The sequence below is a fragment of the Bubalus bubalis genome, chromosome 12, assembly GCF_019923935.1.
Source record: "Bubalus bubalis isolate 160015118507 breed Murrah chromosome 12, NDDB_SH_1, whole genome shotgun sequence".
Classification (NCBI taxonomy): domain Eukaryota; kingdom Metazoa; phylum Chordata; class Mammalia; order Artiodactyla; family Bovidae; genus Bubalus; species Bubalus bubalis.
The window spans coordinates 98,498,334-98,517,959 of NC_059168.1; the positions used below are offsets into that span (position 1 = coordinate 98,498,334).

Consider the following 19,626-nt stretch of genomic DNA (forward strand, 5'->3'; position numbering starts at 1 on the left):
CACCAAGTGTATTGTCCAGGAAGTGCACCTCTTCCAGGAAGCCTGCCGTAACTGCGCTCGCCCACACTGAGCGCTCCGGCCCCTTCTCCACCTGGCACCGTCGGCAGGCTCAGCTCCAGCCCATCCCTCCTGGTCTTCCTCCAGCAGCTGCCTTTGCCCAGCTCTTCTTGCCCAGGCTTCCTGGCACCAGGGACTCCTAAGTTCCCCATGGAAACTCCTTGTGCCAGCTCTTCCATTCTCCCCCTGTGCCTGGCAAGACTGCCTCCTGTCTTCCAGGAGAAACAGATGACCTGCTCGGACATCAACACCCTAACGAGGCAGAAGGAACTTCTCCTGCAGAAGCTGAGCACATTTGAAGAGACCAACCGCACTCTCCGAGACCTGCTGAGGGAACAACACTGCAAAGAGGTGAGCGGCAGCCCCCACCCCACCCAGGCTCCCATGCAGAACCTGGGCCCTTCCAGCCCTGCAGGCTCCTGTCTTTAAAAAGAAAATATTCTCAGTGCCTGCCTGACCTGAGGGGTCATAGGAAAATTGGCTGAAATCAATCACATGAAATGCCGGGCGTCTGGTAAACAGGCTGGCTTCCTTTTTGAAGTGGGCCTGGCAGTACAAGAAGGACCTTGGAAGTCAGAAGGGCAGCGGGGAGTCAGGGAGGGGTTTTAGCCCATCCCAGGGTTCATGTGGCAAAGCAGGCATGGGAGGAGACCTGAGTTTTAGGAAAGTAGGAGGCTTAATGGCTGGCAGATACATTGTATGATATCACTTTGTTTTCTTAAAAAAAAAAATGATCTTTGAAATATATTTTATGTTAGCAAATGATTCTGAAAAGATTGACAGTATAAACAGCTCTCTTCCCATTTGGTTCAACCCAAAGGGGTACCTGGAGTCTCAAAATGCCAGTCCTGACGAGATGGTATTTTTCTTAGATTTTGTTGGTTTGCTTCTTTAGGGTTGTTTTTTTTTTTTTTTTTTTTTTTTTGCTGCCTCGTGCAGTCTGTGGGATCCTAGACCCCTGACCAGGGATCAAACCCATACCCCCTGCTGTGGAAGCTCAAAGTCCCAACCACTGAACTGCCAGGGAATTCCCTATTTTTCTTAGTTTACCATCTTTTTTTAAGAAGCAGTGTCAACTTCCTTTGTTTTTATTTAGAAAATTAGCGTTTAAAATGATAGTGTACCTGCTATCCAACTTTCCAAACAAAACCTTGTCCACATGGCTGAATCCCTCTAGGTCTCCTTTGTCAATAACCTCGTCTCCCTCCCATCAGCGGGGAACTTTATCTGCGATCCGATAGTTTTTCTCTTGGGTATGCATCCTCAGGCAACCTATGGTATAGTTTAGCATGTTCTCAAACTTGACATAAATGATATTGTTCCATATGTATTCTTCTGAGTTTGCTTTTTTCAGTCAATGTTTTTATGAGATCTATCCATTTTTAAACTTGAAACCTAAGGTGGTTCATTTTCCCTGCTCTATTCTGTTTTATGACAGTACCACAACTTATTTACTCACCCTTCCGTTGATGGAGACAATTTTTAGTTGTTTGCGTTCACAAGCAGTGAGTGTTATTTTGCACACTCGTCTGGACTATTCCTGGTGTACAGGAAACATGAGAGTTTCCAGAATATATTTCTATGACTTTTACTAGCTACAGCTAAATTATCCTCTTAAAATATTTCTGTCTCATTTCTGGTTCACTGTTCATGGGGCGTGATTTTTAACCTCTCTGGGCCTCAGTTTTCCCACCTATAAAATGGGAATAGCATCTTTCACATGGGGTGGTAAGAGATTTAGAGATGTTACCTGGATGAGGATTGTGCATACTCCCGGCACACGGTGGGTGCTTGATAAATGGTGGCTGATGCTACTGCTTGTCCTGGGACTGGAGGGGCTTTCAGAAAACCTCTTCCTACCAATTTTTTTCCTTTTTTGCCTTCTTACCTTCTATTATACCAGCCTGGAAGCCCAAATTCTCCAGTTGGAGGTGAAGGGTCAGCTAATTTAAACTCCCACCATAGCAGGTGTCCCCAGTTCTATCTCGGCACTCACCTCCTCCTGCCTGTGTGGCCCTCGGGACTGCACCCCCATCTCAGTGCTTCCTGGGGAGTGCTCAGAGCGGTGAGGGCAGTGTTCTGGCTCTGGAGTCCTTTGGCTTCGGGCCCAGCTCTGCCGTTTCCGACTGTGTGATCTCAGGCAGCTGACTTCACTTCTCCCAGCCTCAGTCTCTTGGTCCATGAAATGGGTGTGGTGACTGTGCCTGGCTTCATAGGGTGGGGGATTTGCTGTGGTCACGTGTTAGTCTGTGTAGCGTCCCCCGGAGGCTCAGAGGGCGTCATGGCCTATCCTACAGTGATCAGCTGCAGGCTTTGGATCCCCGGTCCAGGCTTTTGTCCTGTGTTCTTTGTCTCTTGTTGCTGGAGAAACCACAGTGCTGTCTTCTTTCAGTTCCTGGGTCCTCGGGAAATTTTGGGACTGGGGAGCCTTTTCTCATGGTCCATGAGGGTGAACTGAGGGACTGAAACGGAAAGAGGAGTGAGCCTTCTGCTAGGGGTACTTTGTTCAGGTGCCCGGGAGGAAGAAGAGAGATGGTTCACAAAGACACAGCCCAGTGCAAAAGTGGGCAAGGGTGTGAGCAGGCAGTCTGGGGAAGGGGAAGCCTAAGTGGCTAAATAAGCATGAGAGTTATTTAGTAATTAGGGAAGTGCGAATTAACAGAAGGGTTCATGCTGGCAAGACTGGCAAGAGGTAGAGGCTGGCTGCTACCTGGTGTGCTCACGTCCTGCTTGAAGCCGTGTAAGTCAGTGCAGGCATCTTGCAGGGCGTGTCAGCTGTCACAAATCACAAACCTTCTGGCCCAGCCATTCTTACTCTTTGTGTCAGTCCTGGGGAGACACCATGGTATATGCTCAACGTGTCTATTGCTGCAGTATTTACAGTTGCAAAACCTGGTATTTATAGTTGCAAAACCCAGGAGCCACCTTATTGCCCAAAAGTTATGGGGAGAGGTTAGAAATACCACTGCAAAAAAAAAAAAGAAACAACAACAACAAAAAAGAAATACCACTGCATTTTAGAGACAGAAAGCAGATTATAGAGGTTGGGGAATTCCCTGATGGTCTAGTGGTTAGGACTTGGCACTTTTCACTGCTGGGGCCCGGGTTCAGTCCCTGGTCGAGGAACTAAGATCCTGCAAGTTGTGTGGCATGCCACCCCACCCCACCCCTACACACAGAAGAACAGATCGGGGGTTGATGGGGGCAGGGAGGAAGAGAAAATGGAGACTGCTTGACAGGTGCGGGTTTCCTTTTAGGTGATGAAAAAATTCTGAAACTAGAGAGTAGTGGGTCTTCCCTGGTGGCTCAGACAGTAAAGAATCCTCCTGCAATGTAGGAGATCTGGGTTTGAGATCTGGCTTGGGAAGATCCCCTGGAGGAGGGCATGGCCACTCCAGTATTCTTGCCTGTAGAATTCCATGGACAGAGGAGCCTGGCAGGCTGCAGTCCATAGGGTCGCGAAGAATCGGACACGACTGAGCGAATAATACTTTCACTTTTCTCTTTGAGATGGTAGTGATGGTTACTCAACATTGTAAATGTACCATACGCCACTGAATTTTACACTTGAAAATGGTGGCAAAGTTTGTTACATTTTACCAAATATACCAAAAACTATTGAATTGTACCTTTTAAATGGATGACCTATATCTGAATTTCTATCTCAATAAAGATGTTTTCTAAAAATCCAGTTGTAGACAGAATTACAGTATGGTATAATTTTGGTAAAATTACACATTAATCCCTCCCCACCCCTCACCTCCCAAAAGCTGGTTCTCTAGGTGTAGCTCTGTGTAAGTGCAGAGAGGAAGGATGGGCAGGACAGTCACCAAACTCGCCACTGTAGGGCTGGGTTTGGAGGTGGGGATAAGGGGTTCATTAAGTATTTTATGATGAGTATATAATTCATTACTTCCCTCATGAGAAATGTAATTTTCAGGAAAGGAATAGGATCTAGAGGAAGTAGACCTCTCAGTTTATTGGTTAACAAGTTGGCTTTTCCCGTCTTCCCTTCAAGGATTCTGAAAGAATGATGGAGCAACAAGGGACACTACTGAAACGGCTGGCGGAGGCGGACTCTGAGAAAGCGGTAACACACAGCGCCCCCTGCCTGCCAGAGCGGGTATAGGCGACAGCATAGAGGTGCTGAGCGGCTGCAGAAGGGCTGGAGCCCTACTCTGATTTTTTGGGGGGGTCTTAGTTTCAAATCTGTAAAAAATATGAAGCAGATATTCCCATCCCTCCTTCTCCACCGGGCTTGTCTAGCTGCTCACTTGAGAGCTTGAATCACCAAGTTGGACGCTAGCCTGAGGGATGGTGATGATGGTGATGGATTTGTAAGCCTTCAGTTTGTTCTCTGCATTTCCTCATTTGTATTACAGTGTAGACTTGTTGACCCCCAAATTCCAGTTCTCCCAAGGAATCTCTGCCAAGGCAGCACCTTCCAAAGTCTGTTCCATGGAACCTTGAGTTCCTCAAGTGTTAGTGGGTATAAGAAACAAAAGAGGGGGGAGTGATACATGGCCAAATAAATATGGGAAAATACTGACCAGCCTGAATGGCTCATTCAACAAGCTGCTTAACTTCAAGACTTTCTGGAGCGTTAGATACATTAATGTCTGTTGTGAGGTTCTGAGAGAGAAATAGAGACCATGATTCCCAAGGTTTGGCCGTGGTGCCTGGCTGAATATCACTAGGATTCGGCAGTCATGGTGATGATGCCTAAACATGCATTCCCAGCTCGAGAGCCTTGTCAAATTATGATACATCAGAAAATGGAAATACTAAGGTGCTTTATCAAAAGATACATATTTAATCACACTATGGTAAACATGGTTATACAGCAAAATATGTGTTTGGCTTTTTAATCTGTGTTAACAGTGGTTATCTCTGGGTGGGAGATTGCGGGCATTCCTTAGTGCTTTTTTGTTGTGTCAGTATTTCCAACAGTTAACATTATTTTAAATTGTTATAAAAAAAAAATTGTGATACAGATGTTAGGTGCTTCCTGCTCAGATCTCTGTGATATGGGCCAGTGTCTTTGGGACTTGAGCCCAGTGGCCAGGCACTCACAGGAGTTTTGTCCTCCCTGGGCCGAGCCTCCTCTCCCTTCCCAGGGAGCTCATGACAGTCTGTTCTCCCCAGCGCCTGCTATTACTGCTGCAAGACAAAGACAAGGAGGTGGAAGAGCTCCTCCAGGAAATACAATGTGAGAAGGTACCATCCCCGACAGTCGCTCCTGTGTATGGGCCGGGAGAGTGTGCTCTCCCAGGTCATGGGTAGAGTGCGCTCTGGAATCGCAGAGCTGGGTTCAAATCCTGGCTCTGTCACTTTCTCCATCTCTCCAAAGGCTCAAGCAAAGACAGCATCTGAGCTTTCCAAGTCCATGGAGACCATGCGGGGGCATTTGCAAGCACAGCTTCGGTGCAAAGAGGCAGAGAACAGTCGCCTGTGTATGCAGATCAAGGTACCTGCTTGGCCCCACCAATGGGAACGGGAGAGGGCGGGGCCTGGCAGTCCAGGGCCCATGGCCTGGCCAAGGTGCTCACGTTCAGGATTTGCCCCCAAAGGTTTAGGGGGTGCTGCTGCCAAAGCACTCTGAGCCAGTGGCAAGGGATACTCTGGGCCAGGGGAAAGAGCAGGGGTTTGGGTGTTCTTCCCTGCAGTGACCAGTTGGGTGCCATGCTTCTGAGCCAGTCACTTAATCCCTTAGGCCTCCAGTTCTCCTAACTACCCATGGGGTGGGTAGAGGGTTGGAGGGAGCTGACGTCTTTGAGCCAGGGACCCTCTAAGGTCACAGCTCTGCTGAGTAACTGAGGAATATCTCTGACTACTGTACTGGGAGTTCAGGAAAGGATGCCAGAAGAGTTCTATCTTAACACTAAGAACCAGAGGGTTCCGTAATGGGAGAGGTGCTGTGGGGAACTGGGCAGGGCCCTCACATCTCTGGTCTGCATCGCCTCCCACACAGTTGATCTGATTTCTCTCTTCCTCATTCCTCCCCGCCCCACCTCACCCTCCCCCGGACTTCTTGTCTCTCTCCTCTGTCTCTCCTCCACCGTTGTCCCTGTCTCCCAGAACCTGGAGCGCAGCGGGAACCAACACAAGGCGGAAGTAGAGGCCATCATGGAGCAGCTGAAGGAACTGAAGCAGAAGGGAGAACGAGACAAAGAGTCCTTGAAGAAAGCCATCCGAGCCCAAAAAGAGAGAGCCGAGAAGAGCGAGGAGTATGCTGAGCAGCTGCATGTGCAACTTGCCGACAAGGTAGCGGCCTCCCCGAGGAGGGCAGGCCAACAAGGAAGGGAAGGAGGGGTGGGGCGGTGGATAGGCGAGGAGCGGATGGGCAGGTGGAGGTGAAAAGCTCAAGAGAGGTGGATGGGCGGGCAAATGGAGAAATAGATGGCAGTGGAGAGGGTGAATGAGCTGGGAGGATGGGTGGCTGGCTGGAGGAAGAGGCAGTCAGGGAGTTAACAGCTAAAAGGGTGGTGATGGGGAGGGCGGCTGGCTGGAGACAAGTGGAGGGTTTGTGGGACATTCTAACCGCATCAGTATCACGGGTGGGAGTGATGGTTATGGATTTGCAGTCAGGGTGCATGTGATGCTGGAAACGGAAAAGTAGCATCTGGCTCCTGCTTTAGTCTCAGTGCTTCTAGAAAGGAATTACAGGAGGGGGGTTTATGTTATCAGGGTGAGGGGTGTGGCCTGGGCTGACCCTCGGCTCCCTTGGCCTCAGTGCTGACACCTGACCGACGGACCCTGTCTACTGTCCCCTATTCCCAGGATCTTTATGTCGCTGAAGCTTTATCCACTCTGGAGTCATGGAGGAGCCGCTATAACCAAGTTGTAAAAGACAAAGGAGACCTTGAGCTGGAAATTATTGTCCTGAACGAGTATGTCTGTGTGAGGAGAGGGCATGGGGCCGATTGGAGGAGGGGGTGAGCCGGTGCATGGTGCCAGGCATCCTGAGGCAGCTCGTGTGAGCCACACGGGTACCATCTGGTCTCCTCTGGTCCAGGGCGGCATTGTTCCAGCCCTGTCCCAGGGTCCTACCTGCTGGTGGGCACTATGGAGGGGCTTTCTCTGCTCAAACCTGGGCCAGAGTGGGGCCCTAACCTGCACAGCAGGGAAACAGGCCCAGCCTCAGTGGTGTCCTCCTTCCAGTTCTTGGGGGACAGGGCAGCTGGTTTCTGCCTTCACCCTGTCTTCTCTCAGCTTCTCTTTGTCTGCCAGTCAGTAGGTCAGAGGTACAGCCTGGGAGTAGGGGGCAAAAGTGGCCTTAAGTTGAAGGTGACTGAACACACCTTCCTCGTCACTGGTGAACTATCAACAGTGACCGTTCTCCGGCTCAGCCGAATTCATGTGTTCATTCATTTGTTTATTGAGCAGCTACTATGTACCAGGCTGTGTATTGACCTTTAAGGTTACAGCAGTTAAAAAACAAATGCATTGCCTTCCCCATGGCGTTAACCCTGTACTGCACTTATGCCGGGCACTGCCCTTGGGATTCTCCAGCTAGTGGGAGAAAATGGATAGTTAAGGCAGAAGGATCTGAGGTACAGATGAAAGGGATCACGGAAGACATGTCATGAGGTGGGATGTCTGAACTGGGTTTTTCAAGTTGAGCGGGCGTTTGCTGGTGAAGCAATAGAATGCGTTTGCTTGGGCCCAGTTAGTACTTGCAAAACATTTGCTGAATGGCAAACTATAATTTCTCAATACTCAAAAAAAAAGGAGCCGTGTGCCTTTTTACTGCTTTGTGGCACCTGCCCTCACCTAGGGGAGATGGAGCCCCAGTGCGATGTGTGTGTGAGGGAGATGGATGCCTGGGGGTACCCCTGACCTCTGAGCCTGGGAGTTCTGTCCTGACTTCAGTTCCTGATGGGCTAAGAGATCAGGAAGTGCTGTGGGAAGGGACTGCACCTGTGGCCCTTGTCTTCAGTGTCTCAGCCTTGTGGGACGATTAGAACAGAGAAGGCTTCTGGGAGGTGGGTGGTAAGGGATGTAGACCTTCAAGGCTATTATATGAAAGCGGGCTACCTGGGAACGCCATGGGCGCCAGTGCGGGGGCAGCTGCTCCCAGTGGAGACTGGGAGCAGGCCGGGTGCCAAGGAGAGGAGGGACATGGGTGCCCTGGGAAGGAACCCCAGGCCCCACTCCACACAAAGATGCAGGCTGCTCATAGCCCATGGGGTTGATTGTGTCTGCTTTCGCTTTGTGACCTTCCAGCCGGGTGACAGATCTCGTAAACCAACAACAGACCTTGGAGGAGAAGATGCGGGAAGACCGGGACAGCCTGGTGGAGAGACTACATCGGCAGACCGCCGAGTATTCCGCGTTCAAACTAGAGAACGAGAGGCTGAAGGTGGGTCGTGAGAGCCAGGCCAGGGACATTCGGGGAGAGAGCAAACGGCTGGGCACTCCTGGTTGGGCCCAGAGATGACCGCCGGGACCTCCCAAGGGCCTGGAGGCAGCAGTGTGCTAAGAGGGCTTCCTCTGGAGTCGGGGAGACCCGGATTCAAGTCCTGACCAAACCTTGTAGAGTTGGAGGACCCGAACAGGATGTCTGCCTTGCTGTCGCCGCAGTTTCCTTAGGGGGAGGAAGTGAGGTCCTGCGTGGAGGGTGAGGCGGGTGAAGTGCCCCACCTGACATTCAGCCCGTGCGTGTGAGGAGGATCTGACCTCCTGGCGCAGTGCTGGGACCATCCACTTGCATTCACTCTCACTGTAACCTCCCAATAATGTGATAATTACTCTACTTTCTAGAATAAGGAGACTGCTTAGAGCGAGTTTAAGTTTCTTGCCAAGAGTCTGCCCTTGGAAGTATTGGGAGTTCAGATTTGAACTTCAATCTGACTCTGGGGCTGTAACCACTAGCTTTTAACCACTCACTTTACACCCTCCAGCAATCTGGTGGTGAGAGGCAGCGAACAGAGGTTGACATTGCAGAGCCAGGTTTGATCTTGCTTTTTAACTGATCTGGGCAATAGTGTCTTTTTTTTTTTTTTTTACTGGTTTTTGTTAAGATAGATAGATTTAAGGAAGTATAATACAGAAAGGTACACAAAACAGACGTACTTTGTCCACCAGTCACCCTGATGGGACCGGTGACCTCACCTAGTTACAAACACCCGCTGCTAACGGAACGGTTATCCTGACTCTGTCACTCCAGATGAGTTGGCCTGGTTTTGCACTCTGAGCCTGGCCCTTGTGGCTTTTCCTCGGCATCTGTTTGTGGAAGTTATCCACGTCATGTGTGCTGGTGCATCCGTCTCTGTGCTGTGCATCGTGCCATTGCAGGAATTATACCACGACACGCTTGTCCATTCTGCTGCCGATGCATGTCCGGCGGTACAGCTTCCTATACCTTGAAGTAGAAATGCTCGGTCAGTAGGTGGTACGTTGACCTTCGGTAGGTGTCAGCGAACAACAGTAAAGCTGGGTGTACAGGTTTCCACGCTTATCAGGGGCATCTGAGAAACGTGCTCCATGTCTCCTCAGCAGCACTTGGTGTTGTCCGTCTTTTTCATTTTAAAAAGGTGGGAGAGCACTCGTGTGTCATTGTTGCCGTGCAAGTGTTGGACAAGTGACAGACAACCCCACGTCTGACAGTTAACTGGGGTATTATTTGAAGGCCGGTATGTCTGTGTGGTGAAATAGTGTGGCTCTTCAAAATGTTTGTAGAAGTATATTTTCCCAGACATTAATTACAAAGGTAATCATAATTACAAAGGTAAAATATGCTTATATGAAAGTTGAAAACATCACAGAAATGTGGTGGCAGAACTGAAGGTCTCTGTGAACTGTATATGTACATTTATTCCAGTTTTTTTACCCTGATATTAACCTGCATATTCAAACATATGCACATTCATCCTTCCATCTGTTATTCTGCAGCTTGATTTTCCCACTCAACCACATTTCATGGATATCTTTTTTTTCTTTTGCTTTCTTTCTTTTGAATGAGTGCTTAGTATTTTATTGAGATACCATGACTTTATTTCGTCCCATCTGCTAAGGTGAGCATTTATTGATGAGAGAAGTAGTTCTCAACATACTTGTTAATTGAAGAGTTTGTTGCAAAGCACTGGATATAATATAATCCCATGCTTACTGGAAAAAATAAAATATCTACACAGCTATCAATATATAGCCATATACTAAGGAATCATGATTTGTTTTTCTGGGTTTTATCTCCATTTTCTTTCATGATAATGTGTTGCCTTTTTCTCATTTTTTTCTTTATTTTGGTCATGCCATGAGGCATTCGGGATCTTAGTTTCCTAAAAATCAAATCCTAGCTCCCAGGAGTGAAAGTGCTGAATCCTAACCATGGGACTGCCAAGGAATTCCCAATAATGCATTGCTTTTGTGATAAGAACAGAAGAACATGGGAATCTCTTACTTTCATCTGTCTTCACTTGAGTTGGTCATATTGGGAGCCCTGCCCTGGTGCCTGTCTGAGGAAACCTGCTGGCAGGGGTCGAGTAGGTGGGGCTTCCCTTTGCCAGCCCCTCAGAGTAGGAGTCAGGGCTTGGTTTGGCCACCTGCTCCGGGACCTTTCCTGCTGGTTACCCACGAGCTGGTTAACCTTGATCTGGTTCCCTTCCAGGCTAGCTTCGCCCCAATGGAGGACAAGCTCAACCAGGCGCACATCGAGGTCCAGCAGCTGAAGGCATCGGTTAAGAACTACGAGGGAATGATTGACAACTATAAGAGTCAGGTAGGCTGTCCGGTGCCAGCGGCCCTGCCAGGGCAGCAGCGCCTCCTGCTATGGAGAGAGGTTCACCCCAAGGCCTCCCCCCAAAAAGGTGTTTTTTGTTTTTTTTTCCACCAAAACTTGGCTCTACCCAAGATGGCCCAATGCTTTGTTGGTCCCCAGGTGATGAAGACCAGACTGGAGGCTGATGAAGTGGCTGCCCAGCTGGAACGCTGTGACAAAGAGAACAAGATCCTTAAAGATGAGATGAACAAAGAGATTGAAGCGGTATTGCTCCCTGTGCTCGCCTTCTTCCCCTCCCCAGTCCCGGGCCTGCCCGGTCTGTCCCTCCTGTCTGTCCTTGACGCTCTCCGATGTGCTTCTCATCTCGTCTTTCTCTCTCCTGTTTCCTCATTATTCCTCTTTCTCATCCTGGTTTTCCTTAAAAAAAAAAATTTCCCCTGCTTGGAACATTCAGGTGGATTCAGATCCACAGATCTGGCAGGCCTTAGGTGTGCCTGTTGCATGCCTTCTTTGTGATGTTTTAATTTTGTGCCAACCAAAAAATTGCCTCCTGTCCCCTTCCCTACAAAAAAGCATTATTATTCTGGAGACAGCTTGGCTGTCTGGAAGCAAAGAGATCATCTTAATAGTGACCTTGGAGACAGATTGAGTCCAGGCTCAGCCAGTACCTGGCTGCATATCCTTGGACACGTCACTGCCCCTCTGTAGTCCTCAGGCTCCTCCTTAATACAAGGATGGGTGAAGACCAGATAGGTGATAGCTTTCCCTCTGACCCAGAGTGTCGTGACTGCCTTCCTAGGAGCTTTTGGGTTACACTAGACTTGAATCCTGGCTCTGCCAGTTCCTAACTGAGTGACCTTGGGCAAGTGATGCTTTGATCCTCAGAGTCTTTAGGTGGGGCCAGCAGCACCTACTGTGTAAGTTGTATGAATTCAGGGAATAATGCCTGGGTCCTGGAGTTTGTTACATGGTCACCATTATTCTTCAGTGAGTAAAGGAGCAGCAGGCTGCAGTCACCAAGTGGCCAAATGCGTCCCCCCAGAGAACACCTAAGATGTTTTCAGTGGCCTGCCGGGTGCACTTCTGCCCGTGGGCCTTGCAGGACCCTTTCCAGGGGCCTGAGGGCGGCCTTGCCACACTCCCAAGGATTCTGTTTGGCTGCTGCAGCCACCAGGCCCTTCCCAACCGTGGGCTCCTCTCTCCCACTCCAGGCACGGAGGCAGTTCCAGTCCCAGCTGGCTGACCTGCAGCAGCTGCCCGATATCCTTAAGATCACAGAGGCTAAACTGGCTGAGTGCCAGGACCAGCTGCAGGGCTATGAGCGGAAGAACATTGACCTCACAGCCATCATATCAGACCTGCGCAGCCGGGTAAGGGACTGGCAGAAAGGGTCCCATGAACTGGCCCGAGCAGGGGCCCGCTTACCAAGATGAGCTGCACGCGCGCCGCCCCCCCCCAAGGGAGGACCACTTCCTTTTTCTTGGCTGCCGCTTTTTGAAAGGAGTGAGCTATCATCAGTGCTGTGAAATAAAAGTCTGGTGTGCCAAATGCCTTGTGTTTGCACAAAGTGATTGTAGTTATAGGAGCTGCCGGGCCCTCCTGCTCTCGCCGCTCCCCGAGTGCTCCAAGTCTCCGCCGGCCTTGCCCTTCAACGCTCTGCTGCTGTCCTCAAGCCTCATGCCACCAGTGGACACCAAGCCATAGGTTTTCTTTGTCTCCATCTTTCTCTTGCTTTAGCTGCCTTTCCCTAGTCTGAATAAACCCCTTGCCTGAGCTTCTGTCCCAACAGAGGACTGCTTTTCTCCCAGAGGCAATGTGCCTTTGGGTGCCTGGAACCAAGCCGGCAAGGTCTAAGAAATGGTACGCTTCTCATCTGCACTGTGACCTTGGGCGAGACCCTTCCCCTGTCTACACCTGCGTCCTTGCAGTAACGGTGGAAGTAGCTGCCATTTTTTGAGCACAGGCTCTGTGCTCCGGCATTCTCTCATTTAATTCTCCCAGTAACTTTGCAAAGGGTCTTATTTTCCCCATTTCACAAAAAGCAGCCAAGGGCAGAGAGCGGGAGAAGTCATTTCCTGAGGTCACAGGTCACACTCTCCTGAACTAATGCTTCTCAACAGGGACTGGAAACCAGCCGGCTCTGTCTGGTTCCCAAGCCCATGTTCTCAGTACTTTAAATCACCTGCCTATTCTTGAACCTGAGTATTCTCAGGGCCTTTCAGGCCTGGATGTCTGAGTCTTCTGGATAACTTCTCAAACCTGCCAGTCTGAAGGACTTGATAGATTTCCTATGGCCTTGCTTGCACTGGTCCCCAGTTAAGGAGAATGACATCAGCAGTCCCACCAACATCCTTGGTAAAGCTCAGTAGTGGGTTGCGTGGACCAGTTAGGCCTGCTGTCTGCTTCTGCCTTACGTCTCCCCAGATCCTACTGACTGGCCTCTCCTGAACCAGAATATGTCATCATGGCTATTCAGGATCGAAGCTGGCTTCTCTCAGCATGGGAGAGCCTTCGATCTCGGGGGTCGGGCCTAACCTGTCCCCACTCTCCTCTCTCCTCCAGGTTGTGCGTTGAGACTTGGATGCCTGCTGAGGGCAGCGTGCCTCTCTCCTGGGTGTGGATGACAGGTCACAGGGATAAGGGAGGGCTGTACCTGGAGGTTCTTTTGTAAACCAGTCTGTGTTCCTGTCATTTTAGATCGAACACCAGGGGGACAAGCTGGAGATGGCGAGAGAGAAACATCAGGCTTCCCAGAAGGAAAATAAACAGCTGAGTCTGAAGGTGGATGAACTGGAGAGGTTAGAGGCACTTGGTCCAATCTCTGTCCTCTTCCTAGGACCTGAGACTTTTCAGCCACTTAGCTGCTTTGGGCTCAGTGTGCAGAAATGTTTGAGGGACTCGAGGCCCTGGAAGGTACTAGGCAGACATCAGAGGAAAAGCTGTTTCCACTGCAGTGGTAAGCATTGTAGGAGAGAGGAAGGTGGTCTCTGGCCAGGGGGGATGCTCCATGACAGTGTGATCAAGATCAGACCACCCAGTGGTGGTCCAGTGGTTAAGACTCTGCGCTTCACTGCAGGGAACCTGGGTTCGATTCCTGCTCGGGGAACTAAGATCCTGCATGCTTCATAGTGTGGCCAAGAAGTAAAAAGAAAAATTAAGAAAAGGATCAGACCACCCATAGGCACCACCTATCAAAAAGGCATGCTTCATCCAAGCAAACCAGCAGGGCCAGGTGCTGCAGTGGGAGACACTCCTCCGCATTCTGCTCTTTATTCCTGGTCACCCTTCCCAAGACCTTTCTGATCTATTCTGTTACTTATGGTCTATTGGAGGCAGTCAGGAAAAGAGTTCACGTTTTGGAATCAGAATCTTTGGCCTTTGATCACAACTTGGCCACTTTACCTGCATTGTGATCTTGAGCAAATCATTTCATCCTTTTGAACCTCATCACCCTGTTTACTCATCTTGAGAAAGGGAGCAAGGTAGGGAGAAGTCCAGTTCTTGGGGTTGTTGTGTATCTTCCTCGAGATAATCCTCAAAGGGCTTAGCACGTTACCTGGTGTGCAAAATCATGCTGTATAGAATAGTATATATGAGTTGGTATTACCCCCATTTTAGATACAAGGAAACTGAGCTTGGGGAGAGGTTAGGTAACTTGCCCAAGAGCACATAGCTGGTGACTTGCAAAGTTGTGGCTTAGACTGTCTTTGTCCAGAGCATTTAGTGTCCATAACATGAGGGCTGGAGCCCTCGTTTCAGTGATGAAAGACTTGGGGAATCCCAGGAGGCTGCAATTGGCCCAGGTGGCTCACACAGCCTGCCAGCAGGGACTTTAAGCAAGTGGTCTCCCCTGGGCTCCACCTTTACTCTGCTGGCCTCAAAGATGCAGCTGCAAGGTTGCAGGACTTACAGAACTCCTGAGATTGGAAGGTGTTCTGGAAGGGCAGCGGGGACCATGTGTGCACTCGAGATGGTCACTGCTGCCCCACGGCTGGTCACAGATGATGCTGAGTGCTCCAGCTGAAGTCCCTTTGCTGAGGGTGGCAGCAGTGAAGAAGGGGGGGGCGGGTTTTGGTGACAGACCTACCAGCTGTGGTGACCTTGAGCCAATGACTTCACCTCTCTGTGGTACAGTTGCTTCATTTGTAAAGTGGGGATCAGAATGGAACCCACATTCCTGAGCTGCAAGCTGCCATATTACATGTGATGATACATGTATGCAGCACAGCCCACAGTCAGTCTGTGCTTGCTTCTCCCACTCTCCATACAGCTCCTTGCCGTCATGATGATCAGCAGATTTCTTTGATTTATTCCTGTTATTCCCTGGAGATGCTTGGTGTGATGTGAACCCCGGTCCAGCGTGGCTGGCAGCCCCCAGCCGTGTGGAACAGGACGCATAGTGGGGCGAGCAGACTCTGACTGAGTGCTTCCACCTAGGAAACTGGAGGCGACCAGTGCCCAGAATATCGAGTTCCTACAGGTGATTGCCAAGAGGGAGGAGGCAATCCACCAGTCCCAGCTGCGACTGGAGGAGAAAACACGGGAATGCGGAACCCTGGCGAGGCAGTTGGAGAGCGCCATTGAAGACGCCAGGAGGCAGGTCAGTCTCACATCTGTTGTTAAGCAGCTCTGCGTCTTTGGGCACATTGCTTAACTTCTCTGAGCCTATCTCCGCATCTGAAAAATGGGCATATCGTAGTAGTACCTGCCCCCACAGATTCATCATGAAGATCAAATGAGCAATGATTGTAAAGAACTTGGCACTGGATTCACAACTGCTCCTGTCATTGCTGCCAGAGTGGGCCTCAGACAGGTGTTCCACATCTGAGGTGGTAACTCATGGAGCGTTGGCAAAGGGCAGGTGAAGCAGGCTTGCAGAAGTTGTCTCCGTAGCTAGCTCCCGCCCTGAGGCTGCAGAGAATTCTCCACAGTGAGACTGGTCAGTGGGAGTGGTCCAGCCTCTTCCTTACCAGGTGTCCCCATGTCAGGTAAGCCAGCCCCACCTCTGTGCTTTCTGGGCAGGTGGAACAAACCAAGGAGCACGCAGCCTCCAAGGAGCGAGCAGCCCAGAACAAAATCCTGGACCTTGAGACCCAGCTGAGCAGGACCAAGACTGAGCTCAGCCAGCTGCGGCGGAGCCGGGACGATGTGAGTCTGTCTGGGGGTAGGGGGGGTGGTAGCAGACAAGAAGGGTATGGGTTGAAGGTTGAGCTTCCTGGCGCCCGCAGGGCACTGTGTTCTGTTCTTTTTATGAATATGACATGGTTTTATTTTCCTCCCATCACTTTCCCGTCCCTTCAGGATATTCCAGGCCCCTCCCCTTGTTTATTACCAGCTTTGTTAAGAGGGCATTTACCATAAAACTCTCTCATTCAGATTGTACAATTCAGTGGTTTTGAGTACATTCTGAGTTGTGCAGTTATCACCACAATCCAGGTTGAGAATATTTTCAGAAAGAAAGCGACCCATTAGCAGCCCTCATCCCCTGGCCTCTAGGGGTGGTCTGTTCTGGGCGTTCCACACACTTGGGCCCCGGCCCGTTCCTCCTCTCAGGCTGATCGCCGCTACCAGAGCCGCCTGCAGGACCTGAAAGACCGCCTGGAGCAGTCGGAGAGCACCAACCGCAGCATGCAGAACTACGTCCAGTTCCTCAAGTCGTCCTACGCCAACGTGTTTGGGGACGGTCCCTACGCTTCCTACCTGACCAGCTCTCCCATCCGCTCTCGGTCTCCTCCCGCCTAAGCCACTGCTCTTGGGCTAGGGGCTCAGATGGATGCCGCGGCAATGGAGGTGTCGCTAAGCCATATCTGGAAAGCCTGTTGGTTTTCCTCTCTCTCCCTGAGATGAAGTATGATCAGGATCTTGTCTTAGCTACTAACTCCAGAAAAGTGCCTCGAGCAGCAGGGGATAGAGCTGAACCCACTTAGTTCTCTCCTCTCCGATAGCATCACCTGATGGAAAGTTCTAATTACCCCAACAGGCCTTAAAGCTACTACTATTAGGGTCAGGTTTTAACTCACTGTGATTGGCTCATTCCTTTCTCAGGAGAATATTTGGCCTGGACTTTCCCTCCAGACCGTTTTCCAGCTCTCTTCTATTTTAGGACTCTCTCGGGTTTTCCCTGACCCTAACCAGCAGGAGCTGCTAGGCAGAGGTCCTCACTGCGCCTCACCTTCTCGTGCTGCTTTCCTCATTGCATGGGTACGGTGTCCTCTCTAAGGTGCTCCCCTCCCACTTGTGGCCAAGTTTCCTCAAGGCCGCTTGCCCTCGCGCACTTCCCTACAGACGCTCGAGGGTTTATGTTTTACAAGTTCGCCTTGTAAAAGTACAATCCCAGTCTCGTTGATTTTTTTCCTAGCTAGGTTTGTGTCTGTGGAATGCATTTATTCTTGAAATGTATATGTTTTACAAAAGCTTTTATAATCAATATTTAAGTTTCCACGGGATAGTCTCCTTTACCCACATGATCCCTCTTCTAAAAATGATTCAGTAAGACGCTGCAGAAGAGCCAGTAAACATATTTTCAGGACGTGGCACATGGAACATTAGGCTCTTTGATTCTGACTGGGTCGGCGCTTTCTCCTCTGCGTGCTTTCGCTTTATGATCCTGTGAAAGGGCCGGAGGAGATACATGGCAAGGTGCTGCTCAGTGTGTGAGGGCAGATGGCTTTAGCTCTTAGGAGGAAGATGGGCTGTGTCTGTCTTGCTATTTTTTAAATGTTAATTGCTTTCTGAAAGATGATGGGCTATTTTTGTCCTCCTCACATGTTCCTGTATTTAAAAGAACAACATATTCAGAGAGAAGAGAACACACTTGGTGTTCTGTGCTGAATCCTAACCTTTCCATTCTAGATGGTAATTGTCCTCTGGGTGATCCAGTCTGGTTCCCTCTCAGCCACTCTAACCCAGGTCCGAACCTCTGGAGAATTCCCCTGTGTCCCCAAAAGCAATGGTCCCACACAGGCATCTGGATTGCACTCCCAGAACCGCACCCCCCGCCCCATCCCGCCCCAGTTTTGGAGACATTTGTAGTTTACAGCTTTCAATGATTTGTTTTTGTTAGTTTTGTTCTTAAATTTTATCTTCAGCTTTTAATTTTGCCAAGGAAGGTCCCTGAAATTACTACTACCAGCTACCATTGCCATAAAACCAAGCCTATTTTCACATCTTTAACATAGACTTGAATTTTCATACAATGTATGAAAGATCTTCCTAAGAAAAGACAGTTGACAAACTTACACCAATGTGCATACACTTCTGTATAACTCATCATTATTATCATCAAGCTAATGATAGCCCTTCAGTGTAGGATTCTGCTATCTGCGATGATGCTGTGGGAACTCTCTTTGGTTTCGTGGCTGGGATTCTCCTAACAATGTTTGGTTTTTCTTTGTAAAATATTGTATTACAAAAAGTCCAGAGATTTTGTGAAAATGAAAAATGTTTATATTGCTTCAAACTTGAGAGTTTTCCTTTCTGCCTCAAACTGAGACCCCATGAAATGGGCAAAAGGGTCAAAAGTTAGTGTCCTAGTTAAAGCTGGCCTCAGCAATGATGAGCTTTTCATTTATCGAGATAGATATAATTCACTCTTTTAAAGTGCATAATTCAGTAGTTTTTAATATATTCAAAGTTGTGTGATCCCCACCTTTGTCTTAATTCGCCAACATTTTCATCACACCCAAATGGAACTTCTCCTGAGAAGCCTGTATGCACAGCAAGATGTAACAGAACTGGACATGGAACAATAGACTCATTCAAAGTTGGGAAAGAAGTACATCTAGGCTGTATATTGTCACTCTGCTTATTTAACTTCTACACAGAGTATATCATGCTAAGTGCCGGGCTGGATGGTTCACAAGCTGGAATCAAGATAGCCAGGAGAAATATCAACAATCTCAGATATGTAGATGACACCACCCTTATGGTAGAAATTGAAGAGGAACTAAAGAGTCTCTTGATGAAGGTGTAAGAGGAGAGTAAAAAAGCTGTCTTAAAATTCAACATTGAAAAAACTAAGATCACGGCATCCAGTCCTATCAGTTGATGGCAAATAGATGGGGAAAAAGTTCAAACAGTGACAGGTTTTATTTTCTTGGGCTCCAAAATCACTGAGGACTGTGACTGTAGCCATGAAATTAAAAAATGCTTGCTCATTGGAAGAAAAGCTATGACAAACCTAGACAGCATATTAAAAAGCAGAGACATCACTTTGCTGACAAAGGTCCATCTTAGTCAAAACTATGGTTTTTCCAGTAGTCATGTATGGATGTGAGAGTTGGACTATAAAGAAAGCTGAGCGCTGACGAGTTGATGCTTTTGAACTGTGGTGTTGGAGAAGACTCTTGAGAGTCCCTTGGACTGCAAGGAGATCAAACCAGTTAGTCCTAAAGGAAATCAACCCTGAATATTCCTTGGAAAGACTGATGCTGAAACTGAAGCTCCAATACTTTGGCCACCTGATGCGAAGAGCCAACTCATTGGAAAGGACCCTGTTGCTGGGAAACATTGAGGGCAGGAGGAGAACGGGGCAAGAGGATGAGACGGTTGGATGGCAGGCGGAAGCTTAATGCCCTGACTTGGGATGGAACCCAAGCCTCCCCGGCAGTGGAACCCAAGCCTCCCCGGCAGTGGAAGGGCACAGTCAACCCCTGGAACTGCCAGACTGTCTTCCACAGGAGCTGCCTCATCTAAGAGTCCCACTGGTAGTGTATGAGGATTCCAACTTGACAACCTCATCAAACCTATTCACTTTTCTGTAACCTATAAGGCCCACCCAACCGAAGCTCCCAGGTCTAAACCCATGGCAGGAAGCAGGAGCCACAGGCCAAGTCCTGTGCGCAGGCGCA

At 49.3% G+C, this 19,626-nt stretch overlaps 1 protein-coding gene across 16 annotated transcripts in view; it reads left to right on the top strand.

Moving 5' to 3' along the window:
- The window catches only part of ODF2 (outer dense fiber of sperm tails 2), a 29,169-nt gene extending 10,933 nt beyond the window's left edge, over positions 1–18,236 (top strand). For 13 of the 16 annotated variants that reach the window (XM_006065354.2, XM_006065355.3, XM_006065356.3 and 10 more), the window contains 14 exons: positions 277–408; positions 4,076–4,147; positions 5,203–5,274; positions 5,408–5,524; positions 6,136–6,321; positions 6,838–6,947; positions 8,284–8,419; positions 10,667–10,777; positions 10,937–11,041; positions 11,989–12,147; positions 13,475–13,575; positions 15,215–15,377; positions 15,800–15,925; positions 16,331–18,236. In XM_006065354.2, the coding sequence (XP_006065416.1) occupies positions 277–408; positions 4,076–4,147; positions 5,203–5,274; positions 5,408–5,524; positions 6,136–6,321; positions 6,838–6,947; positions 8,284–8,419; positions 10,667–10,777; positions 10,937–11,041; positions 11,989–12,147; positions 13,475–13,575; positions 15,215–15,377; positions 15,800–15,925; positions 16,331–16,519 (1,779 nt within the window). In that variant the 3' untranslated portion in view covers positions 16,520–18,236. The other 3 variants (XM_025261771.2, XM_044926416.1, XM_044926415.1) reach the window with 3 other exon arrangements.
- The last annotated feature ends 1,390 nt before the right edge of the window (positions 18,237–19,626 follow it).